Source organism: Epinephelus fuscoguttatus, linkage group LG22 (assembly GCF_011397635.1).
Source record: "Epinephelus fuscoguttatus linkage group LG22, E.fuscoguttatus.final_Chr_v1".
Lineage (NCBI taxonomy): Eukaryota > Metazoa > Chordata > Actinopteri > Perciformes > Serranidae > Epinephelus > Epinephelus fuscoguttatus.
Window position 1 is genome coordinate 34450548 of NC_064773.1, and position 27619 is coordinate 34478166.

The 27619-nt window shown below is 42.7% G+C and overlaps 1 protein-coding gene across 5 annotated transcripts in view; it reads left to right on the plus strand.

Annotated features, from left to right (window-relative positions):
- The window catches only part of ipo8 (importin 8), a 106136-nt gene that overhangs the window by 71856 nt on the left and 6661 nt on the right, over positions 1 to 27619 (plus strand). For 4 of the 5 annotated variants that reach the window (XM_049567055.1, XM_049567056.1, XM_049567057.1 and 1 more), the window contains exons 19-24: positions 2822 to 2919; positions 3044 to 3139; positions 6393 to 6613; positions 9803 to 10008; positions 12064 to 12285; positions 26307 to 26436. In XM_049567055.1, the coding sequence (XP_049423012.1) occupies positions 2822 to 2919; positions 3044 to 3139; positions 6393 to 6613; positions 9803 to 10008; positions 12064 to 12285; positions 26307 to 26436 (973 nt within the window). Of the gene's footprint in view, positions 1 to 2821; positions 2920 to 3043; positions 3140 to 6392; positions 6614 to 9802; positions 10009 to 12063; positions 12286 to 24058; positions 24170 to 26306; positions 26437 to 27619 lie in introns of those variants that run through there. The other variant, XM_049567059.1, reaches the window with a different exon arrangement.

A 27619-nucleotide genomic window follows, 5' to 3' on the forward strand; every position in this document is an offset into this window, starting at 1 on the left:
AAAAGTAATCATTCTTTTGTATAAATACACTGCTCAAAAAAATTAAGCAAACACTTTAATCATACATCAGATCTTGATAAACGAATTATTCAAGTTGAAAATCTTAACTGATGTACACCAGATAATTATTGAGAACAAAATGATGTAACAGGCGGCACGGTGGTGTGGTGGTTAGCACTCTCTAGGTTAATTGGTGACTCTAAATTGTCCGTAGGTGTGAATGTGAGAGTGAATGGTTGTTTGTCTCTATGTGTCAGCCCTGCGATAGTCTGGCGACCTGTCCAGGGTGTACCCTGCCTCTCGCCCGATGTCAGCTGCCGCGACCCTCAAGAGGATGAAGTGGTTAGAAGATGAATGAATGAATGAATGAAAATGATGTAACAACTGTCAATGAAAACCAAAATCATCAACCCACTGAAGGCTGGATTAAAAATCACACAGAAAATCAAAGTAAAAAATTTAAATCACAGGCTGATCCAATTTGTGTAACTTTTATTGCTGCAACTCATAATGTGACTCAGTAGTGTGTATGGCCCCTGCGTGCCTGTATGCACTCCTGACGATGTTTGGGCATGCTCCCGATGAGTCAGCGGATGATGTCCTGGGGGATCTCCTCCCAGACCTGGATCAGGGCATCAGTGAGCTCCTGGAAAGTCTGTGGCACTGGCAACACTTGGCAGTGTCAGATGCACCGATACATAACGTCCCATAGGTGCTCGATTAGATTTAGGTCAGTTGAACAAGAAGGCCAGTCAATGGCATCAATGCCTTCGTCATCCAGGAGCTGCCTACACACTCAGGCGGAGCATTGTCCTGCACCAGGAGGAGCCCAGGGCCCACTGCACCAGCGTAAGGTCTGACAGTTGCTCTGAGGATTTCATCCCCGCACCTAACAGCGGTCAGGGTAATGTAGGCTATGACATGGAGGTCTGTGCGACCCTCCAAGGATATGCCTCCCAGATCATCACTGAACTATCATCAAACCAGTCAAGCTGGATGATGTTACAGGCAGCATAACGTTCACCACAGCATTTTCAGACTCTTTCATGTCTGTAGTGCTCAGTGTGAACCTGTTCCCAAGAAAATGGGACACCACTGGTAGACCTGCCAATTCTGGTCTTCTCTGGCAAATGCCAGTCAAGCTGCATGGTGCTGGGCTGTGAGCACAGGTCCCACTAGGGGATGTTAGTCCCTCACGTCACCCTCATGGAGTCTGTTTCTGACAGTTTGGTCAGAAGTATGCACACCAGTAGCCTGCTGGACATCCCTTTGTAGGGCTTTGGCAGTGCTTTGGCAGTGCTCCTTTTTTTTTTTCAAAAAAAATTAGTCTACTTTTGGTCAGACCATAGTTAAGCTACTGTTGTTAGCCCAGGAAAAAGATAAAAGATAGACTGGCCCTTTAAGCAAGAAGAGATGTTTGAATAATGAACAACACTGTGCCAGGGACACAGTGGCATGCAAAAGTTTGGGCGCCCCTGGTCAAAATTGTGTTTACCATGAGTAGTTAAGTAAGTAGAAGATGAACTGATTTCCAAAAGGCAAAAGGTTAGAGCTGAAACATTTATTCAATATTTTAAACAAGATTACTTTTTTATTTCAATCAGTTGATTTCTGGGCCATCTTGTATGCACTGCTCTTTTTAGGTCTATTTTTTTTTTTTTAAACATGTGTAGGTTGGGGAACTGTGAGAGCCATGGCAAAGCATTCAGCTTGTGCCTCTTGAGGCAGTCCTTTGGGGGTTTCAAGGTGTGTATAGGGTCATTGTCCTGTTGTAGAAGCCATCTTCTCTTCATCTTTAGCTTATTTTTTTACAGATGGTGTGATGTTTGCTTTCAGAATTTGCTGGAATTTAACTGAATCCATTCTTCCCTCTACCTGTGAAATGTTCTCCATGTCACTGTCTGCAAGTCAAGCCTGATCAATCCACCTCTGTGTTTAACAGTTGGAAAGGTGTTCTTTTCATGAAATTCTGCACCCTTTTTTCTCCACCATACCTTTGCTCATTGTGTCTAAAAAGTTATATTTTAACTTCATCAGACCACAGGACTTGTTTCCAAAGATGCACCAGGCTTGTTGTAGATTTTCCTTTACAAACTTCTGATGCTTGATTTTGTGGTGAGGACACAGGAAAGGTTTTCTTCTGATGACTCTTCCATGAAGATCATATTTGTACAGGTGTTGCAGCAAAGTAGAGCAGTGCACCACCACTCCAGAGTCTGATAAATCATCCTGCAGGTCTTTAGCAGTCAGACAGAGGGTTTGATTTGCCTCTCTAAAAATCCTACAAGCAGCTCTCTCGGAAAGTTTTCTTGGTCTTCCAGACGTCAACCTAACCTCCATAGTTCCTGTTAACTGCCACTTCTTAACTACTGAGGAAACAGCTACCTGAAAACACTTAGCTATCTTCTTACAGCCTTCCTGCTTCTCCAGCCTTCTCCTGCTTTCCAGCTGCCTTTTGGAGATCAATTCATTTCCTACTCACTTAACCACTCACAGTTTGAACAAAATTTTGACCAGGGGTGCCCAAATGTTTGCATGCCACTGTATGTAAAGGCAACAGATGTGGATGCCGGCGTCACAAGTGTCAGTTAATCAGGGCTGAAGTAATGGAATAAGTGCTTCTGTGAATATTCCATAGTGAGACATGAAAACCAGTTCTTTGAAAGACAACTATCTACTAGCCAAAAAAGTTAATTGTAGTACTCTAACATTTTTAAGCACTATTGTCTACCTGGTAAATAAATGTTACTGTTTGCATGTTGATACAATAACCATCAGAAAATGGTGGTAATTCTAATGATGTTCTTTGTTTGTGTTACAGATATGATGCCTCTTTTGCACAACTATATTACTGTGGATACAGACATGCTCCTGTCCAACCCTAAGCACTTAGAGGTCATCTACAGCATGTGCAAAAAGGTAAGGCTCTAAATGTCTTCACCTGCTGTTTGGAGTTACATAAAATGTGAGCAAAGATCCTGTTTTCTCATCGATGCTACTGAGTCTTGACTGGTCAGCTATTTGGACCTTTCCCCTGTTTTAGGTGCTGACTGTGGATGCAGGTGAGGATGCAGAGTGTCACGCTGCCAAACTGTTGGAGGTCATCATCTTGCAGTGCAGGGGTAGAGGCATTGACCAGGTCAGAAGCAGCCGCACACAGTACAGACATTCATTTCTATGTAATCGGTGACTAACATAAACAACATAAGTTTTGAAAAAATCTATGTATTTAACACAGTAATTCCCAACCTTCTTTGTTTGACATACCCCAAAGCCCTGCTTTAATTTAATTGCTCCTTCACTCACACCACATTTCTTGTTCCAAATGTATTAATTTGAAATTATTTTAAATTGGATGCTTTTTATGCCTCTGCGCCAGTACTAGCTGTGGCCTGAGGCATAAAGTTTTCAGGGTTATCCATCCGTACGTCTGTATGCCTTGTCTGTCCCATTATTGTGAACACAATATTTCAAGAACGCCTCAAGGGAATTTCTTCAAATTTGGCACAAATGTCCACTAGGACTCAGCAATTAAGTGAACAGTTTTTGGGGGTCATAGGTCAAAGTCAGTGTGACCTTGCAGTGTTCAACATAACATTTTTTCCCCACTGGCCCCCCGGGCCAGTAGTTCAGAGTTTTACTGGCCCCTTGTATATTCTTACTGGCCCAAGTAAAAAAGAGAGAGAGAAAAAATGAATATAAAACTTCATTTAATTTAACTTCATTTCATTTAACTCCATTATACCTCATCGTAGTGAGTGATGGTGTATACAGCAGTCCTCGCAGAAGCTGATGTATGATGTCACAGACTCTGTGTACTCATCCACTTCTTAGATGACCTCACAAGAGGTTTACAGAGCTTTAACTTGTGCCTGTATGAGGGAATCAGGTGGACGGTGTTGTGGTCAGAGTGGCCCAGTGCAGCGCGGGGGACGGCGTGATAGGCATTGTTAACAGTTGTGTAAGAGTGATCCAGGATATTCTTCTCTCTGGTCGGACATTTTATAAACTGTTTGTATTTGGGGAGTTCATGGGTGAGGTTACCTTTGTTAAAGTCGCCAAGGACAATAACTAAGGAGTCCACTCCACACACAGTAGCCTATCAGGTCGGCGAGCATGCGCTGTAGCCTACCTCCTGCACATTGCCTGCGGTGGGATGTAAACACCGACCAGAATGAATGAAGCAAACTCACGGGGGGAGTAAAAAGGTTTGCAGTTGATGAAAAAAAGATTCCAGATCAGGAGAGCAGTGCTGCTGGATCACTGTCACATCATTATACCAGCCACCGTTAGTGTAAAAACAGATACCTCCACCTTTAGTTTTGCCGGAGAGTTCCGTGTTACGATCCGCTCAAGAGTTGGAAGCCTGCCAGCTGCAGTGCAGAGTCCGGTATCGATCCACACAGCCACGTATCTGTGAAGCACAAAACTGCAGGTGTAGAAAAGTATCCGTTTTTCACCATCAGTAGCTGAAGTTCATCCAGTTTACTGGCCAGTGAACGCACGTTGGAGAGAAATATACCTGCATGGCAGCAGTGTCCGCGTTGGCGGAGACGCACAAGCGCACCGGCACGTTTCCTCCTCCTCTGGTGTTTCATTGCACGAGCAAAGGTGAGGGCACCATTGGCCAAAAAGCCCAATAAATCCACTGAAGACTCGAGAAAAGTGGGATAAAAATCCGCTGGAGTTGTTCCCCTGACAAAAAAAGCTTTACAGCGTCACTGCGAGCGGGCCTGTCACCTGTCAGTCAACTTGCCTGACATACTTTTTGATTGGCCCTGGGCCATTGGGCCATGGGTTATGTCGAACCCTGCCTTGTCTGTCGCATTCTCGTAAACGCGTTATCTCAAGAACACCTAAAGGGAATATCTTCAAATTTAGCACAAGGGTTGATTTGGACTTGAGAATGAACTGATTTGATTTTGGTGGCAATAGGTCAAAAGTCAAGGTCCCTGTGACCTTGTCTCGCTTTGTAAATGCGATATCTCAAGAACACAGTGAGGGAATTTCTTTAACTTTGGCACAAAGGTCACTTGGATTCAACAATGAACTGATAAGATTTCACTGGTTAAAGGTCAAGGTCAATGTGACCTTGCATCTGTCTCATTCTCCTGAACAGGACATCTCAAGAACACCTTAAGGGAATTTCTTTAACTTTGACACAAACATCCACTTGGGCTGAAGAACAAACTAATTAGAATTTTGTGGTCAAAGTCAGTGTGACCTGACAAAATATATTTTCGGTTTTGACAAAAGAATTCACATGCTAATTATGACAAAACTTCACACAAATGTCTAATAGGATAAAATAATGAAGTAATGGCATTTATATCTAAAAGGTCAAAGGTCAGCTTCACTATGACATCATAATGTTCTACATACAACAATTTTCTGGTCATTATTAAAAGTCATAATTCAGGAACAGAAGGGGAGACATTTAGTCAGATACTGAACTGGTGACACTAGGCTTGTGTGTCCACTATGAAACTGCTGATTGTATAGATCTTCTGTGCTGCCAGGATGAAAGTGGGTGTGAAGCATGCATGTTTTCACACACATGGATGTAAATTGGGAGAGAAACTTGACTGGTACGTGGAGGCATACAACTGTGGGGTGGTAATTATAGTTAAATACTATTGTTACATATTTACATATTATTATATGTATATTATAGTATATAGTATATTATAGTATATTATATGTATTATATGTATGAAAAAGTGGATGTTGTTGGGGCACACATAAATTCACCTGGTAGAGCGGGTGCCCCATGTGCAAAGGCTGTGTCTGTGCCACAGTGGATGCAAGTTGCATTCCGTCCCGTAGCCCTTTGCTGCATGTCATCCCCCCTCTCTCTCTGTCCCTCTCTCATGATGAAGCTGTCCTGTCTAATAAAAGCAAAAGCCCAAAAATAATCTTAAAAAACATTGATTTTGTTAAAATACTTTTTCATTGTGGACCAAATGGGTGCTTAATTACTAGCTAGCTCAGGTTAAATAAACCTACTCAGTCTATGTAACTTGATATACAAATGCTATAAAAAACTAAAAGGTGAGTGAGTAGAATGAACACAAAGGCTGGAGAAACAATCAAAGTTAAAGTTTAAAAGCAGCTTGCAGTGAAAGGGGAGCACAACAAAAGTGAAACCAAGGACAACACAGCAGAGAAAAATTGACCAGTTTGACCACACTAAGGCACTGAGAACTGAACTAGCAAACATTAGCAGAGACATAACAGATCTAAAACATGAATTTAAAGACAAGTTGACAATATTTAAAGACAAACTTAAGATGGGGATTAAACAAGAAATTACTACTCTCAGACAAGACACTGACCAATACTCCACCAAAAGTGAAACGGCACCATCATTTCTTTGTGCTTCCTCCATGCAGTGCATCCCTTTGTTTGTGGAGGCAGTTCTGGAGCGTTTGATGCGGGGGGTGAAGTCCAGTGAGCTGAGGACTATGTGCCTGCAGGTGGCCATTGCTGCTCTGTACTACAACCCAGCCTTGCTCATCCACACTCTGGACAACATGCACTTCCAACACAGCCCTCAGCCCATCACTGCCCACTTCATCAACCAATGGATGAACGACACAGAGTTCTTCCTGGGGTGAGAGGGACACTTAAGATGTTTTGAACTAGTTAAAGGAGAAGTTCCGTATTTTGCACTTTGAGCCCCATTTCTGGGTTGTTTATGACGAAATACAGTGCCTAAGACCAAAATTCTGACGATTGCTCATTTTCAGAGAATTTGGCTTTCCCCTGCCTGGCTTAACACTGCTGCCTATGGCCATGTGTGAACCTGTCCTGTACTGGTGACTGGCAACAAACAAGGAAGATAATACAGAGGCTCAGGCAACTTTAGGCTACAGTAGGCTAACCGTTAGCAACTGGATGCTCTGTTGTCATATATAAAGTTATAGCCTATGTTACATTAGAGGCAAACTAAAAATAACTGTCCAGCAGAAACTCTGCGACCGTCTCATCCCTTTTTAGTTCAGGGTGAAGCTGCATCAGTCTCATCATCAGGGGGCGTTATGCGAGCGGTTACGTCAGTCGGAGGCATCCATGTGGGAAAGACAGACAGGATGCTCAGCCAATCATTGCTTTCGGCCCGAATGCAATGATTGGTCAGAGTTTTAATATGAGAATGGTATAATTATGGGTTTTTATCTCTGTTGGAATTCACTTACATTTTAGTGTGCCATCAGCTTATTAATAGCATTTTAACCTAAACAAAGAAAAGCGTAAAATTTCCAGAAAGGTAAGTGGAGCTTTAAGTCAATGAAAATTTATAAAGTCTTGGTGGACGAGAATTCAAAAAGTTTTAGTCAACAAAAATTTAAAAGGTTTTAGACGACAAAAATTCAGAAAGTTTTAGTTTTTAAATACACTAACATATAACTTCAGTTGAAAGCCTCGTCTCAATTAAACGCCCAGTTCCTTTTACTAACCTGGTGTCGCTACACATTTAGACAAATAAAAGCCTGTCCCAATGAGATGCCTGGTATGGTTGCCAAGCAGTTAATTTTTTTATAGAAGTTTTTTGGATGTATAAAACCTGACTGTTGACTGCCCACTTGAGCTAACATTAGTTTGCTGCTTCGATCGCGCATACAAATATAAATGTTTTAACTTTAAACATCGTTAGCTGGGTTGATTTCATTTTACTGAAACCACGATCACTGGAGAGGACCCTAAGTCATTCAGATTTACCGGCATGACGAAAAAACAAGTGGTGACTCCCTTCCTCTGAAGTTGTCATAAGGTCAGAATATCTGTCCATTCCTCGATTACGTGGTAGGTCATTAATACTTCTTTAGTCTGTAAGGGACCAATGATCAAAAGGGTTTTTCATAAAAAATTAATCCAGGTTATATCATAAATACTTTTTTGACAGGATAAAGTTGTGTTGTGTTGTGTTGGTATGCCAAGTGCTGTTATCCTTAGGTGCTGTGAAACAAGTGTCATAACACAACACATAATTGATATGTTATTCAAAGCCTAATTTTCATACAAGTAATATTCACACTGCTTTAAATAAATAATTTGATTATATTTCCCATCTTTGCTGAGCAACAGTTTTGTGTAAAAGGAATCAAAGGCCTGTCCCATATAGACACCTGTTGAGTTCAGTGATTCAAGCAAATAATAGCCTAGGCTACTAATTGAAGATTTACAGTAATTTACTTTCTTTCTGAGAGTTAGATGAGAAGATTGATATCAGTCTCATTTCTTTGCAGTAATTACAGAGCTTGAGGTAGGACATGGTCAGCCAAGGTCAGCATAAAGCATGGAAGTAGAGGGAAATGGCTAGCCTTCAACCAAAGATCAACATCTACTAACACATCTAAGGCTCAGTAATAAATGTGTATCTCATCTTAGTCAGCTTCATAATGTCCTGATTGCAACTTTATTTCAAAACCTTTGGGGAGTTGATAAACTATATCTTTTTCAAACTTTTAGATTGTACCATATCCCAAAATCACTTTTTCAATTTTTTTCAAAGTCTTCGTTGTGATCCTCTTGGACTTTCAAAATGGCTTCCATCCATAACTTCCGTACTTCTGTACTTACACTTAATATTTTGAGTGCATAAGTGCGTTCACACTGAGAAGTATGGAAAAATGCAGTGCACTATGAGTACCCGGATGGTGCACTCGAAACGGTCAGAAAGTTGAGTGTGGAACTATGGACACTTCTCGTCCTCAATGGTCGCCATATTGGCTACGTAGCAGAAGAAGAGGGACCACTTTTCAAACTGGAAATAGCGGCTGAGGACTGTGCGACTGTGAACGTCGCTGCATTGTACAAATGCATGTGTTTTTTGCACAAAGCACCACTGTACTGTTGTCGGGTATAAGCCAGCAGTATGTTTATTGGTTTAATTTTGCAGTCTGTAATGATTTGGTACCGAGAACGATAATGCAAATGCTAATGCTAGTTTGCTAACTAGCTAATTTGCGGTCGTCATTTCCGGTGAGTGCACAACGGCCGTGTTTGGTTTGAGACAACACTACCCTGTTGAAATTCGTGCACTATGCCAGTGAGTACATAGTGCACATAGTATACGACATAGAAGTGTACTAACGGAAGTATGTGATTTGAGACACACCATTGGTTTTGGCTAGATCCCTCATGATAAACCAACTTGGTTTTTAAGTTTAGTAGCTACTTGTACTTATTTTAAGCACAGGGAACAAATGGCACCATTTGAAATGAAAATATAGAATCTAATGAATATTTGTCCCCCGTAGTAGCCATTTCATTGAAGTGAGACCATGTTTTGAAACTTGACTTCACAGATAAAATTACCTATTTGGATCTTCATGATAATGCTGCATTAAACTTCACATCCCCAAACTAGAGACCTTAGGCATGCAGAGGATGTATGGCTTTCATAGGCATATTGACAATAAGGGGGTTTCTGAGCAGCTTCCAGAACAGAAGTGCTCATCATCCAATTGCAAAAAAATGCAGCTCTTACAGAAATCTCCCAATGTCAAAACTATTTGATACCAAATCACAGCATGGATTTTTCTCTGGCTTTTCCTCAAGGTCTTGGTGTCTTAATTTGGTGGATTTTGGATTTTGGATTTGAAAGGATTTTGACCATTTTTACCACTCAATTCTATATTTGTAATAGCCAATTTAATACTTTTAATCACAAATTCTCAACACCTGGAAATATCTTGACAAACATACAATGTTTTGTAGATCAAACTTATTTTTAGAACTTGATACCGTCAATTGCTTCCCCTCTCAGTCTGCTTCTTCCTTTTTCTGATCCACTCCCCAGGCTCCATGACCGTAAAATGTGCATCATTGGCCTGAGCGTGCTGATGGAGCTGCCCAACCGGCCAGCAGTGTTAGAGGGAGTCGCCGCTCAGATTGTTCCCTCCATCCTGCTCCTATTCCTGGGCCTCAAACACCTCTATGCTTCCCGTCTTATCAACAAACCAGACCTACTCACCCATGCAGGGGCACAGGATGAAGACCACAATGGTGAGAAAAGAACAGAAAATCACTGAAAAATAATGATTTGAGGAAAGTAAAAAGAAAAGAAGAAATTTTGGGAAACAGGCATGCAGGGAAGAGGTGGTGACACAAAAAATGAATAATTACAGAAAGAAAGCAGAGAAGAGAAAAGAAATTGTCTTAGTGTTGATAATAATAATAATAATAATAATAATACATTTTATTTGGAGGCGCCTTTCAAGTCACCCAAGGTCACCTTACAGAGCATAGAGGATAAAAGATCAGTGAGACATCATTAAAACCAAACATCAACATAAAAACAAGTGTAGTGCACAGTGTCCAGTTAGAGTGAAAATGCCAGTTTGAACAGGTGGGTTTTGAGTTGGGATTTGAATGATGTGATAGAGTCTGACTGGCTTATGTGTTGGGGGAGGGAGTGCCAGAGTCTGGGTGCCGAGCAGCTGAAGGCTCAGCACCCATGGTACTGAGGCGTGAGGTGGGGATGGTGAGGAGTCCAGCAGAAGTTGAGCGGAGGGTGCGGAAGGGGGTGTATTCTTGAAGGAGGTCACAGAGGTAAGTGGGGGCTAGATTGTGGAGAGCTTTGTAGGTGAGGAGAAGTTTTTTGTAGTGCATGCGGTATTGTACAGGGAGCCAGTGAAGCTGGATAAGAACAGGGGTGATGTGGTCAGATGATTTGGTGCAGGTGATGATCTGGGCGGCCAAGTTCTGAATGATTTGCAGTCTGTTGAGTTTGGTGGGGAGGCCAGTGAGGAGGGTGTTGAAGTAGTCGTTGCGGGATGTGACAAATGAGTGAGCCAGGATTTTGGTGCTGGATTGGGACAGTGATGGGCGGAGTCTGGAGATGTTGCGGAGGTGGAAGAATGCAGTCCGGGTGATGTTTTGAATATGAGATGCAAATGACAGGGTGCTGTCCAGAATGGCACAGAGGCTCTTGACTTGGGAGGAAAAGGGTACAAGGAATCCGTCGATGATGATGGTTGGAGCTGGGGTGTCTTGTGACTTGGTGAGGGTGGATTTGGAGCAGATGAGCAGGGCCTCAGTTTTATTGCCGTTTAGTTTCAGGAAGTTCCTGCTCATCCAGCTCCGGATGTCTTCAAGACAGGTGGTGAGGGAGGTGGGAGGGATGGCAGGGGTGGGTTTGGAGGAGATATAGACCTGTGTGTCATCGCCGTAGCAGTGACAATGGACCCCATGGTGACGGAGGATTGTGCCCAGAGGGATGAAGTAGATGATGAAGAGAAGTGGACCCAAGACTGACCCGTAAAGGACACTTTCATCACAACTTTCATCACTCTCTTCAAACACGTTCAAACATGTCAGCCTCTGATGCGCCCTAACCTGAAGGCACAGACTGTAATATCTTCCAGCAAGGTTAGATATGCCATCTTAACACCTGCTTGGAGGTAAATCATAATCTTTTATATACCCTATTAGTAATAATACACTGCTCAACAAATGAAGGGAACACTTAACCATTAAGTATAACACCAAGTCAGTTAAACTTCAGATATATCAATCTGTCCCTTTAGGAAGCACAAGTGATTGTGAGTCAGTGTCACCTGCTTTAGGTGCAAATGAAAGTGACAACAACAGGTGCAATGGAGAGGCAAAAGGAAGATGACCTGAAAGCAATTAAGTTTGCTAGCACCCTGAGTCCAGTACACTGATGAAAATTTAGTCATATCTTGCCTCTCTTTCGATCATGTTCATTCCTAGGTTTTTCTGTGTTAGGAAACCAGTATCTGTATTATGTTGTTGTGTATGTGTATCCAGGTAGGGTTTCCTTCTCTTTACAAAAATAAACATATATATATATATATATATATATGTATATATATATATATATATATACATACATATATATATATATATATATGTATGTATATATATATATATATATATACACACACACACACACACACACGTGTGCATATACATACGTACATACATACATATATGTATATACATACATACATTCATGTATATATGTATATGCATATATGTATATTATATATATGATTTTATTTTACAGTTCTAATCTGTAATTGTGTGTATGGGCAGAGGAGATTCCCAGTGATGAAGATGAGGTGAACGAGAACCATAACGCCATGCAGCAGCAGTCCAGCATGCCCACGGGCCAGGCAGGTGAGGATGATGATGAGGATGAAGATGATTACTGGGATGATGACGGCTTAGAGGGAACACCCCTAGAGGAGTACAGCACGCCTTTAGATTACGACAATGGAGAAGACGAGTATCGCTTCTTCACCTCGGCCTTGCTCCGTAAGTCATTATTCAAGTGTTGTCACAAATTGGAGCTGTCAGCTCAAATAACTCTTTAGTTGTTCTTCTTCTGTTCTTTTGCCAGAGCTGCTCATGTCTCTGAAGCTTGATGTTCACTTATGAATGTGTATAAATGCTGATATTTATCGACAGTTGACACAAAAATAATATTTTATGATGCATCTGTCTCAAAAGCATTGAGTATCAAGAGTTGGCACTGAATGCTCGGCCTGATTCTTAGTCTTATTTTCTTGTTCTTTGATGAGACGTTTCCTGATCTAAATCATTTTATGACATTTGAAATAGAACATCAGCACTGTAAATCAAAGAGTACATCCTATTTTCAAGCTCACACCTTCACAGATTTCCCATTCTCACCACTCCCAAACACAGAAACAAGTGTTGTCAGCTAAAATATAATGTAACTTTCTCAGCAATATAGTGAAAAACAATATAATACTGAACAGGTACAAATGCCTAACTCCAACATGTAAATCAGAGTCAGCAATGACCATTCATCTTGTTCATCTGTCTCTTATAAAGAAGATATGCCCCAACTTGCAGAAAACGTTTTCTGTTTTCATCTTGACCTAGGAGTAGACTTGCACTGATTAATTGGCAGTGCTCGGAATCTGGCCAGTTTTCATGTGATCGGCCATGACCTGTGACCGGCCGGTCAGTCTAAAATATGCCAAAATAAAACGCCGGTCAAATTCCCTCCACGCCGCATGATTGACATCCTGTAACATCAGCAGCGCACACACACGCACATGTGCAACTCACAGCTTGGGCGATATGAGGAAGTGAAACATGGGCGGCTTCTCACCTTAATCATTCACGCACACACATCATAAGAGAGAGAAGGAGAAAGTTGTTAATTGTCCGTATTCAACTTAACTGCGGAGCTCTCACTGCTGCACTGTGCCACTTGAAACAGACAAGGCACGCATCCGCGCACCGAAGATGCACGTGTCCGCACCCTTACTGGCGGGCGCATCCCGAAGACCTGTGTGAATTTCCACAGGAGATATTTTTACTTTTTTCAGGGTATCCGCAGATCCTTGAAAAGTCTTAAAAAGTCTTAAATTCATGTATCTAAAATTAAGGCCTAAAAATGTCTTAAATTCATTAGAAATGTCTTAAATTGGTCTTAAATTCATTACTCAAAGGTCTTAAAATTGTTGCGGCATGAATATTTAATCTGACTTTCTTCTTTTCTTTTCTTTTTCTCGCCGCACTTTTCTGTGAGTGTCCATGCGCCGTCCAATAACCGTGCGCTCTGGCGGTAGCACATACACAATGAATGGGTTCGTCAGCGGAGGTCTGCGCGCTGGCCACCTGGCACTCAGTATGCTGCTGTAGTGGTTTGTTTTCCAGACATGTGAGTATCTTTGAGCAGTGAAAGTTATTGTTTATGTCTTTTTACTTGTCTGCAGTGATTTGTTTTCCACAGAGCTAGACGTGCGAGCATTTTACTCGCATTTGCGACTAAAAATAGTTTTGTGCCAGCAAAATAAATCATTCAGCTCGCTGTGCCAGTCCAGCAGCAGAAACAAAAGGCGAATCCTGCTGGTTGTGGGTTGAACGGGGGTCACAGACAGGAATACGGTGGTCAAATAGCCTGCGGCGGCTCCGCAGCGCAAAATAACGGCTTACCGGTGACAGAGAAGTCCAACTCCAGGTCCAGTAGCCTAATTTCCTCTTTCGTTGGTGTCATGACTACCCAGTAGTACCTGGACAGCCGAGCCGTGGCGGCACACAGGTCTGTGGCGTGTCAGAGGAGAAACGAGCCGTTCACATTTCTCTCTGTGGCAGGTAACAGTCCACAAACCTCACCGCACTTTAGGGACTGTTCTTTACTTATGAAGGGACTGTTCTTTACTTGTCAGGGGAGGAGGGTGGCTGGTTGATTTTTATTTTATTTATTTATTTTATTTCAATCCCCCCATGATAATCACTTATTTATGCTGTTTTTGAAGTATGAATAAGTCAGTAAGTAATTTATTCCATTGAAATATCATTGATGTGTTATAGAAAAGTGATTCATCTTTTATAAATGATAAAAGGCACATCTGCCTCATTTTTGCTGTAGTATAGTGATACTACTCAGAACCGTGATACTTTAACTGGTATCATACCATGGGTCCCCATTTTGGTACTGTGAAAACACTACATGTCACAACCATTCCATTCGGAGTTGCGCAGTGAAGCGGCTCTGGTGCCGCTTAAAAAAGTGTTCCCCCACTTTTGGGAGTGGGGGAACACTGCTCTCTCTCAGAGGGCAAAAGTGTTCCCCTACTTCTAATTTTACAAATTAAGCACTGGTTATAGTACAGCGGGATCCCCCAACCATCGCTTATATTTATAGTTTTTTCGGTCTTAAATTCCATTCAAGGTGGCATTAAAATGCCTTAAAACGTCTTAAATTTAACTTACTGAAACCTGCAGATACCCTGTTTTTGTCTATTCAAGAAATTACCCACAAATGCTATACACCAAGAAATATTATTTTATTTATTCCTGTTTTTATTTATGTATGCCTTTTTTACTTATTTGCAGTAAGTGCAACCTTGGCCATCCTATCTGCTGCCTCATTCCTCTCTATCCCTATGTGGGCCGGGACCCATAAGTACCCCACCCTACATCTCTGACTCTCCAGCCTGTAGATCTGAGTCTGGATTTCCCCCATCAGGTCTGGTCTGGCTCTCGACTTCCCCCTCTGGGTCCTACCAGGGCAGCAGCTGAATCTGAACACAAAACTGCCTCGAACACAAAACTGCCTCGACTGTGGTGGTTGTGACGCGAGGCCGGCAGCTTGCTCCCGCAAAGTTGACTTTTGTTATCCTGTTTAAAAAGTTTTTGTGTTTTACGTTTTAACTACCTGTGGTTTTAAATGCAACTTTTTACGGGACACAAGTCATTTTAACGTATCTCAGTCGTGTATCGTTCACTTGAGTGACTGAGTGACTAGCCTAGGAGCAATAACAACAAACTGCTAGCATGATGGCTGTGTGTGAGTCTTGCCTTTCTACCTTGTCAAAACTGAAGGATAGCATCACAGGTCTGCGGGCCGATCTCAGGGAAAAGGACAAGCTGCGCCTGGATTTCTCCTCCGTCGCCTCGACTCAGGCTAAGCACCTCCTGAGATCAGCTGGCTACTGTCACTGGGACGTGTCCACCAACAACGACACAAATCTGCCATGGTCCGGCTCCATAAACACCGAAACTCTTGCGCCTGTGACAGCTTCAACTCAACCCAACGCTCGGTGGCTTCTCCAGGGTGCTAAGCCCAAAACAACGGCGACCTCCACTGTCTGCCTGGGCACTGGCAGGGATGGAGTGAAGACTCCAGTGAGCTCTACTCCACGCAAACCTGCCCAGGAGCACTGGACAGTGGTTCCGAAAGGCACCGGAGCTCGTCTGCCTCCTCCTCCGCCGCCGCCTTTGGACCTGACGCTGGAGAACAGATTTGACATCCTGAGTCTGCTCAAGTTTCCTCCTGTGAGCGGTGTCTCCCAGTCCCCACCGGACCACCCGATGTCCCCATCCGGACTGGGTCCTCAGCAGACCATGCGCCAGCATCCAGCCGAGTCCGGACCCACTTAACCATCTCGGACATCTGCAAATCATCTCCACCCAACTACAGTTTTTCATACTCCCATCAGAAAAGGAAAAAGGGGGAGGGGGTACAGCAACCATCCTAAAAGAGTCATTTGGTTTTAAAAACATTGATTTTGGTGATTTTACTTCTTTTGAATATAACTGTATTGTTTTTAGCAGTCCTCCTTTATTGTGTACGTGTCTTTATAGGCCACCAAAACATTGTTTATCTTTTATTTCAGAATTTTCAGATATACTGTCCACAGCCCATAACATGAATGACAGTATTATTATTTTAGGTGATTTTAATTTACATGTAGATCAATCAGAACATTTTGCCTCAGAATTTTTAAATGTCTTAAATTGTATGAATTTTAATCAGTCTGTTCAACAACCCACCCATAACAAAGGACACATGCTAGATCTTATAAAAACACATGGACTTCCAGCCAATATCACCTCAGTTATCGATGTATGCATTTCAGATCATTTTTGTCTTTTTTAATGTCACATGTAATTCTACAATTGTCTTCAGAGAGAACCATTAGGAAACGCTATCTCAATAGTGAAGTGGCTGCAAATTTTACCCATCTTTTAATGGAAACTCCTATGGACTTTTTATCATCATCCTGTGATTTTATTGTAAATAATTTTAACAGTAAACTGAGAACAACCCTGGACAAAGTTGCCCCTCCAAAAATAAAAAAGACCAATCCAAACCCAATACTTCCATGGAGAAATGGAGAAATGAAAAAGTAAAGCAACTAAAAAGAAACTGTCGGAAAGCAGAACGCAGATAGAGAAAAAGTAAGTTGACTGTTCATTATCAGATATATCACAAACAACTCATAACTTTCAATAAGGCAATTAAACGCACCAGACAAGCACATTTCTCCAAACTTCGTCGTCGTCGTCGTCCTCCGCTTATCCGGGTCCGGGTCGCGGGGGCAGCAGCCTCAGCAAAGAAGCCCAGACAGTCCTCTCCCCAGCCACTTCCATCAGCTCTTCCGTGGGAACCCCGAGGCGTTCCCAGGCCAGCCAGGTGATGTAATCCCTCCAGCGTGTTCTGGGGCGGCCCCGAGGTCTCCTCCCGGTTGGACATGCCTGAAACACCTCCCAAGGGAGGCGTCCGAAAGGCATCCTTACCAGATGCCCGAACCACCTCAACTGGCTCCTCTCGATATGGAGGAGCAGCGGCTCTACTCCGAGTCCCTCCCGGATGTCTTAGCTCCTCACCCTATCCCTAAGGCTGAGCCCAGCCACCCTGCGGAGGAAACTCATTTCGGCCGCTTGCACTCACGATCTCATTCTTTCGGTCACTACCCAGAGCTCGTGACCATAGGTGAGGATTGGAACGTAGATTGACCGGTAAATTGAGAGCTTCGCTTTCTGGCTAAGCTCCCTCTTCACCACAACGGACCGGTTAAGCGCCTGCATCACTGCTGACGCCGCCCCAATCCGCCTGTCAATCTCCCGCTCCATCCTACCCTCACTCGTGAACAAGACCCCGAGATACTTAAACTCCCTCACCTGAGGCAGGACCTCCCCCCTGACCCGGAGTGGGCAATCCACCCTTTTCCGTCTGACGACCATGGCCTCAGACTTGGAGGTGCTGATTCTCATCCCAGCCGCTTCACACTCGGCTGCGAACCGCCCCAGCGAGAGCTGGAGGTCACTGTTCGATGGAGCTAGGAGGACCACGTCATCCGCAAAAAGCAGGGACGAGATCCTCCCGTCACCGAACCTGACACCCTCCACCACTCAGCTGTGCCTAGAAATTCTGTCCATAAAAGTTATGAACAGAACCGGTGACAAAGGGCAGCCCTGGCGGAGTCCAACCCTCACCGGGAACAGGTCCGACTTACTGCCAGCCACGCAAACCAGACTCATGCTCCTTTGGTACAGGGACTGGATGGCCCTTAGCAAGGGGCCACCAACCCCATACTCCCGGAGCACCCCCCACAGGATGCCCCTGGGGACACGGTCATAAGCCTTCTCCAAATCCACAAAACACATGTGGACTGGTTGGGCAAACTCCCGGTTCAACTATCAACCGGACCCTCTTCTCCAGCACCCTGGAGTAAACCCTACCGGGTAGGCTGAGGAGTGTGATCCCCCTGTAGTTGGAACACACCCTCTGGTCCACCCCGGTCTGCCACTCCAGAGGCACTGCCCCCGATGTCCATGCAATGTTGCAGAGGCGTGTCAGCCAGGACAGCCCTACAACATCCAGAGCCTTGAGATATCCAGGACGAATCTCATCCACCCCCGGGGCTCCGCCGCCTCAGAGTTGTTTCACTACCTCAGCAACTTCTGCCCCAGAGATTGGACGACCCGCCCCCGAGACCCCCGTCTCTGTTTCCTCACTGGAATACGTGTTGGTGGGATTGAGGAGCTCCTCAAAGTATTCCTTCCACCGCCCGACAATGTCTCCAGTTGACGTCAGCAGCTCCCCGCCCCCACTGTAAACAGTGTGAGCAAGTTGCCGCCTTCCCCCCCGAGGCGCTGGACGGTTTGCCAGAACCTCTTTGGAGCTGATCAATAGTCTTCCTCCATGGCCTCACCAAACTCCTCCCACGCCCGAGTTTTTGCCTCAACGACTGCCGCCGCTGCGCTCTGCTTGGCCCGCCGGTACCCGTCAGCTGCTTCCGGAGATCCACAGACCAACCATGCCCTGTAGGCCTCCTTCTTCAGCCTGACGGCTCCCCTCACCTCTGGTGTCCACCAGCGGGTTTGGGGATTACCGCCGCGACTGGCACCAGCGGCCTTGCGGCCACAGCTCACAACCGCCACCTCGACAATGGCAGAGCGGAACAAGGCCCATTCGGACTCAATGTCCCCCTCCACCCTCGGGACGCGGTCGAAGCTCTCCCGGAGGTGGGAGTTGAAGATCATCTGGACAGGTTCTTCCATCAGGCGTTCCCAGCAGACCCTCACTGTTCGTTTGGGCCTGCCGGGTCTGCGCGGCGTCTTCCCCCACCATCTGATCCAACTCACCACCAGGTGGTGATCAGTTGACAGCTCTGCTCCTCTCTTCACCCGAGTGTCCAGAACATATGGCCGCAGGTCAAATGATACGACTACAAAGTCGATCATTGACCTGCGACCTAGGCTGTCCTGGTGCCACGTGCACCGATGGACAAACTTATTCAAGATAATCACAATAACCCCAAATTCCTTTTTACAACCATTAAGTCCGACAGTTTGCCCTCTAACTCCAGATGTGAGGAGTTTGCAGTCCACTTCAGAGACAAGATAGACACTATTAGAGCCAATTTACAGCAACCTAAGAATTTTAGTATGGAAGAACCTCTGTGTGAGGAAACACTGGAGATTTTTGTCCTGGTTGATGCTGAGATGCTCTATAAAATCGTTTCCAAATTAAAACCACCAACATGCATTTTAGATCCAATTCCCACATCATTTTTTAAAGAAGTTTATAGCTGTTTGGATGAGCATGTTCTTGATATAGTAAACTGTTCTCTTCAGACGGGGGTTTTCCCACAGGCACTTAAAACCGCTGTGGGGGAAGCCCCTTCTGAAGAGAAACAATCTAGACCCATCAATTGTTAAGAATTTCAGACCTGTGTCAAATCTTCCCCTTTTAAGCAAAATTTTAGAGAAACTACTTTTTAATCAGTTCCATGAGTTTTTAGATTAAAACAAAGTTCTTGAACAGTACCAATCTGGTTTTCGGGCCAATCATAGCACTGAAACGGCACTGGTCAAGGTTGTAAACGACATTAGGTCAAATATGGACACTAAAAAGGTCACAGTACTTGTCCTACTTGACTTAACTGCAGCCCTTGACACAGTAGACCACTCAATTCTTTTAAATAGACTTTGCACTATGATTGGACTCTCTGGCACTGTTCTTAAGTGGTTTGAATCATATCTTTTAAACAGGGAATTTTATGTTGGCATTGATGACTGCTCCTCCAAACGCTGTAAAATGGACTGTGGAGTCCCCCAAGGTTCAATTCTAGGTCCAGTACTTTTTAATCTTTACATGCTGCCACTTGGAGGGGTCATCAGGAGGCATGGCATACAATTTCATAGTTATGCTGATGATACACAGCTATATATTGCCGTGTCCCAACTTGACCCAAAGCCACTTGATGCACTTTTTAGCTGTATTTTAGATATTAAGTGCTGGATGGCAGAGAACTTTCTACAGCTCAACCAGGACAAAACAGGACAATTCCAAAAATAGGTAAAAATTAATATAAAATTATTAAAACATCATCATTGAGAACATTTTTTTTTAAATATAATAATAAAATTAATAATCTCTTTGTTTTAACTTGTTGTTGGCAGTAAAAGTTAAATATTCCCATTGACCAAAAAGTAAACATCCATATTGACAGACCACCCCCCTGTATCTGCATGAAATGGTTTGGTCCTGCCTTAGCACTGACAGTGATGGCGCCGAGTAGCAGTCAGCAGTTGCGCTCGAACACTGCAGTCATCATCATGCTACCTAGTAGAGTTGTCACGGTACCAAAATTTGGACCCACGGTACAATACCAGTGAAAGTATCATGGTTCTGAGTAGTATCACGATACCACAGCAAAAATGAGGCAGATGTGCCTTTTGTCATTTATAAAAAGATAAATCACTTTTTTATAACACATCAATGATATTTCAATGGAATAAATTACTTACTGACTTATTCATACTTCAAAAACAGTATCAATAAGTGATTAACATAGGGGGGATCAAACTAAAATAAATATATAAAATAGCCACCCTCCTCCTCTGACAAATTAAGAACAGTCCCTTAAGTGCGGTGAGGTTTGTGGAAATGCGAATGGCTCGTTTCTCCTCTGACAGGTCACGTACCTGTGTGCCGCCACGGCTCGGCTGTTCAGGTTCCACTGGGCAGTCATGACACCAACTTACTCACCTGGAGTCGGGCTTCTCGGTCGCCGGTAAACCGCGTTATCGTGCGGTGGCCATAGCGCTCCACCGTATTCCTGTATATGACCCCCGTTCAACCCACAACCGGCAGGATTCACCTTTCGTTTCTGCTGCTGGTTGAAATATGTACTCGCACAGCCTGCTCCTGAATGATTTTTTGTGCTTGCACAAAACTATTTTTAGTCGCAAATGCGAGTAAAATGCTCGCATCGTAGAGCTCTGTAGTGGAAAACAAATCACTGTAGCATATATAAACAAATCTAGCCTACAAGTAAAAATAAATTAATAATAGCTTTCACTGCTTAAAGATCATCAGTAGCTCAGCTAATACCTGAAATGTCACTGGAAAGCAAACCACTGCAGCAGCATATTGAGTGCCAGGTGGCCAGCGCGCGCCATTATTGGCCAGCGTGCGCCGTTATTGGACAGCGCATGGACACTAACCCTCTTGTGATTGGACTTTGAACTTATCCCACAGTAGTGGTGCCGTGAGGTACCGTAGTACTACGGTTCTCCAATATGATGGTATCATATATACTGTGGTGTCTAAGTACCGCGGTCTACCATTGGTACCAGTATACTGCCTACATAGTACTAAAAGAAAATCCGGTTTTCAAAAAAGGAAAGAGAGAAAGGAGAGAGAATAGAGGCAAAAGAAAGGGTGTCAATATGTGACCCAGTTTTTCTCCAAGAAAGGTGGGCAGCCTATAGTCTGTGAGTGGTAGAAATTAACCTGTTAGCTTAATGTCCATAGTGAAATTAGCTAGCTACAGACTAGTGTTAGCCTACATTTCACTCCTTTTTAACCTACATTCAGTGCAGGTAAATGTTTAGCAAGACATTCACATTAAATCAGTTGTCCCTGCCCCTTTTACCAGACTCAACAACAGATGAGTCAGAAGCGGCAGCCCTGTCTCCCCATAACTTTAGCCCTCCCCGTCCCAATGAAGAAGGTGAGCAACGTTGTGTCGAATGACATGTCAGTTAGCATCACTGCAGGGAGTGTGTGGGAATTTATCTCTCTCTCTCTTGCTCTTTTTTACCATTACAAAAAGGAAAATGAAATATTTTTTTAATGACAGAAATTCAAACAAATTATTTTTCCACATAACAATTATTATGAAACAAAAACAGCCTACATCTGTCTGTACTGGATGCTGGACAGTTGGAAACATTATAGTTCCTTTAATGTTTCCAACTGTCCAGCATCCAGCCTACATCTGTCTGTACTGGATGCTGGACAGTTGGAAACATTAAAGGAATTATATGTAAGAAATATAAAGAAAATAGTCATAAAATCCTCCTAATATGTCACAGAGACTAAGGAATAATGTTCATATAACATACTGATCTCACCGACAACAATATAGTACAGTCAGAATATTCGCATTTTTAAAAAAAAAATTTACGTTCCGCAAATCATGTTTATGTTTTGAATTAGTGTTTTGGCCTGTTGCGCCACCCACCTCCGTCTACCAGTCACGCAGTCAGTAGAGTCTCAGCATCAGTTACAGTTACAACTGAGCTACAGCAGCACAGCAAGCAGCATTAGCAGTGTCCCGGTGCATAGCATTAGCAGCCGGCTCCTCATGAGCTGTATGCCGGCAGCAGCGTTAGCAGCAGAGAAGCCGGACTTGCTCGAACGGTCCGCTGGAAAACCGAAGATCAAGGACGCGGCAACGCAGCCCTGCCACGGCAGCCGCCCGTGGGTAAACAAATCCATCTCCAGTGTGCCACGGTCCAGCAACCTCGAATCTGTAGGGGAGGGGGGACGGACACGACTTGTGGCAGTATTTTGAATTTGAGTGCAGTAACTGTTTTGGCCACATTCTTACATACAGCACCTTTAAGTAGCCTAACTCAGTCTGTATTAAAATTACAGGCAATATTAAAATAATCCAGTTAGATGCTTTCATTTAGATTGAATTATGGCTGTTAAATGACATCTATAGATACACGTTATTATTCCCATGAAGGGCAATTTAAAAAAACAAACATGTATCTAATGTATGTAATCTAGTGGTGGTGATACAGAACTGTAGGTAATTTGGGTCAGTGTTCTGTAGGATTTAGTGTTGTTCATTTATTGGTATATGGTATATATATACAACATATATATCACATGCATCGTGTTCAAAAATCTGCTGTTTTCATTATTTTGAGATGATGATCTCAGTTTATTTTGATTGAAAAGTTAATGTATATTTAAGTTATTTTTCATGTACAACTCACTCGCAGTAAATATTGTACTGGTAGTATTGAACTACAAGAAGCAAGACAGTTGCAAGCCTTCAAAGTTAGAGACATGTAAAGCTTTTAATGGGTCAGTTAGGTCCTAGAGATGTGGTGACAACAGCTGTGCAGGGGGGGGGCCCAATGTGAATTTTTTTCAAGGGGCCCAAAATTCCTGGTGGTGCCCCTGAGTGTAATCCAGTCCCCTAGATCGCAGGTCTATCATACCAAAATGTAAACTAGAGACATAGAGGAAGTCAAAAAGTCCGCAAAATTGTGTGGCTTTAAGTTTTTCAAAAGTCCAATTTTTCCGCATTTTCCGGCCAACCTGGAAGTCTGTCATTTGACATCAGTACAGGCCATCAAGTGCGCTTATGGCATTCAGTATGCGCTTTAGCCTGGGTTGACTATTTACATTGTAGATTCTGTTTGGGCTGAAGGCATCAAAGCCATGTGTAATGAAGGTAAAGGAGGTTATGTACTTAACATAAAAGGTGAGCAGTGAGACCTGAAAACATGTTTTACGCCAGTTTCTTCACTGTCTAGCCTCCTGGAGGTGTGACCAAGCTTTGCGAAACACTGGTGGCATTCTCTCCATGAGCTTCCCAGTGACATGTTAGTTATCACTGCTCACTGGTCTGTATTGTTAAGCCCAAACAGCTTCCTATACAGTTAGCTCTTTCAGTGGCCGTGGAAAGTCAGCCATATTTAAAAAACTGAAGACTAACAAGACCTGCCAAGACACATTCAGAGAGTTGGGAAGCTCCTGGGAGGTCTCAGATGACCTATTTGGAAAGCTCCAGGGGGTCACATGTCAGATGTACCTGCCTTCCACAAACACAACTAAAGTTAACACACTTCGCTGCCAGCTATTTTGTGCAAGGCGTGGAGAAATAGACTCCAGTCAGCTTCCACCTTGTGAAGATTGTCTCTACATGCATGCCTTGCAAGCAAAATATCAGCCTGTTCCTAGTGTTGACATTATCTCTGTGCCTTATGCCATCTCTCCATCTGTTTTAAGGACTCACCAGCCACAGCTCCTGTCTCTTCTCCACCTGATTCGAAGTCTGCCATTGCTGTCTCTCCATGCTCTCCGCTGACATTCAATTTAAGTATAGTAGCTCTGAGTGTTAGTTAGATTTGGACTCATCAGACCAAAGCACAGATTTCCACTGGTCTAATAAGGCATCTCTTTCCCTCTGCTAGCCTGGGAGTCCGTCTTAGGCAAGCGGTAGCACTACTTTGCCTCCTAGTTATGGGTCAGATAGCAACTGGGCAACTCTGAGTGCTAGTAGGACTACTGTAGGCTACAGTAACACTGAGTGTCAGCACAGTAACTGCTTAATCATCTGGTCTCTCCTCTGATGCTGTTAACTTGCATTAACAAAATTGGCATATTTAAATAAAACTTATCCTCAGAAGCAGTAATGACAAAAATTTGTCTTAATGGATCGGTGATCAACTGGGCAAGTTTCATGGGGATATCTGTTAGCTCTATTTGTCTGTTTGAAGTTCTGGCTGCACTAGTTACCTGTCAGGGGCTGGTGACATCAGATGGTGAGGTGAATAATCTAATAACCTACTTTTATGATAAGATGACATTCTTTGGCACATATAAATGCAGTTTTTGGGTGATTGACTTATTTACATTAATAATGGCAAACACATATATACATGCCTTTTGGATTTTTTATTCCTTATTCCATGTCCGCCTATAATTCATGTGTGTTTAGGTGTATATATTTTTTAAAAGGAGCAAGGTACTGATGAAATCTTTACTGCATTGTGTGCAGCAACTGTCTTTGAACATTCAGTCCAAATTTGGTGACATTCTGATAATTATTTCCCAAGATTCATGTGATAAGGCAGACACTGTCCCTTTTGGAGAAGCCTCAGTTTAGACTATTTTCAATTTTGGGGAGGACCCAAAGATCATCCAAAAAAAATTTATTTAGCTACTAGATACGCAGGTCTATCATACCAAAATGTAAACTAGAGACATAGAGGAAGTCAAAAATACCAAAATTGTGTGGTCCCTTTAAGTGATACCAATTTGTGAAAATTAGCCCCTTGGCCCCTGGACTATCTCTATTGACATATATTTGCACTGTTTAAATGCATACAATATGTGTTGAATGTATTAAAATGTTATGTTTACAGAAGATGTAGCTTACATGTTGTTTTACAGTCACATTGTCTGGTTTGAGAGCTACAATATTCACTCAAGATTTTTTGCAACATTATTGGAGTCCATGTTTTGAAATTTTAAATTTTTTTTAAAAAAATAAGGAAGAGAACTATGAAAAATATGTAGTATGTAATATTGTAATATTCAGTATGATTATTATAGCAAGTGATTGCATGACTTATTTTTTTGGAGGTAGTCATTTTTAAAAAATCACATTTTTTTCTCCTTTTGTCATTTGCCACAATTTCCCGCAAAAAAAAAAAAAAAAAAAATCACATAAAATCCTGTAATGTTCAGCGCAATTTTTGACAAGATTGGCTGCAAATTCAAGGTTTTTTTGCCGCGAGATCCTGGAGGGACTGGTAATCTCATAAAATTAAAAACAGGAATAAATTCAGCTGTTTGAAGGAGAAATTTGTTGATGTTTTTTTACAGGACTATAAAACAGATATTAGACAGAGGGAATTTTGATATTATATATAGTATAGCGACTATCCTGATCAATGATCAGCCACTCGGCTGGGCACGGGTGAATACCTGTTTTTAACTCGCTTGAATAAAAGAATGAATGAATGTCCAGGCGGTCTTCCACTGTTGGGTGAGGTTCCCATTTAATGATGCTTCATTTGACAGGAAAAGAGTTGTATAGGGCAATCTGAGTGTGCAAGAGGTAAAAACCGTGCGATCTCCCCGTCACCCATGCATCATTACCTGCTCTGCTACACCATTGCCTAATATAAACTTCACCTGACGCATCCGCCCACACCGTCACCCGTGGCAACCGGGACGCGAACAATAAACAAATACAAAACCATAAACAGTGGCTCCTACATATAGTAAAAGGGTTTTTGCTTATTTTTTTAAAGATGTTTTTCACGTGAAAGAAGTTTATGTTAAACGTTGTTTTTATAAATGTGTATGATTGAATTTGTGCTCATTCAAAGGTAGTGTAATGAAGGACTGAATTACTTTAAAACTAACACAATTGTTAATTTTGTCTGTCAACTAATCAGTTAATCCACTAACGTGTGTGTGTGTGTGTGTGTGTGTGTGTGTGTGTGTGTGTTTGTTTGTTTGTTAGGAGTCCAGAACAGTGATGCAGCCTGGTACCAGAGTTTGACAGCTCCGCTCAGCGATGACCAGAAGAAACAGCTGCAGGAGATCTACAGCATTTCACAGCAGAGAGGGAGCACAGCCACCAAGGGCCAGTGGTGAGAGACAACGCACACACTTTAGATTAGTAGTTCTTAACTGGTGGGTTACGGTCTAGAAGTTGGTCACGGGTCCGTTCTGAATGGGCCGCAAGTGACTTGCGAATGTGTCAAGTTTGTAAAAAACACATTTTTAAAGTACGGTAAATTTCCAGCACAGAGCTTTTATTTTGAAGTGCCATTTCCTGCTGTAGACTGAGTGACTAATGGACAGCTAATTTACAGAGACAGCAAACTAGCTCGGCAGCGTGGCCAAATGCAAGTATGATGCTAAATATATTTGACTGTGTGGACCTTGAAGTAATGACTGAGGAGGAATCTGGACCCCAGGGCTGGACCAGTTGGGAACCACTACTGTAGAATAGAGATATGGCAAAAGAGAAAATTTAATTTAATTATATTATACATTTTTTATGATAATTTTCTTAATTTTGTTCATGTAGCCCACTTTCAAAACTCACAAATTTGTGTCAAAGGGCTTTACAATCTATAGAGCACACAAGTGTTTTTTGTGATAATGGAATTTTTAACATTGATATACTAGGATTATAAAGTATCAATATTTGAAACCATTTTCTACACCACAGGGAAAATTTGACATTCAGCATATAAAATTTAAAATTTTTTATGAACAGATAAATATAACAAGGCTATAACATGACAATGACAACTTTTCTTTTGTTGGTTAGTAGCAGAGAACAGCAGAAAGACTGAAGTAAACATTCACAATAAGAGAGAGCCAGAAAGCACAGCTGGTAACGCTTTATCAGTACTGTGGAAAATGAGTACTGAGACCGTTTTATTCAGAATTGATATGTATTGATGAATTTATATTTTTGACAACACTAAGCATAAGACACCCTGTAAACTTCCAAAATAAACGTTTAATGAAAAATGGAAGAAAAACCTCAAGAAGAGCAACTGGATGGACAGATGTTAATTGTTAATAGATGTTATGTGTACAGAACAAGAAACATAATAAAGCTACAACCAGATTGTAAAATACACAATAAGGATAATGAAAATTATAGATAGATTGTAAACATTTAGGAAGACTGGATCTTGGAGGATGTCAGGCAGCTTCAAGGTGTCTTCAAACAGATAGAACCTGAACCACACAACGAGACAGAGGCCCACAGCTGTGCTTGTGGGACACAAACAGAGGGTCATTGAAATGCAGAGG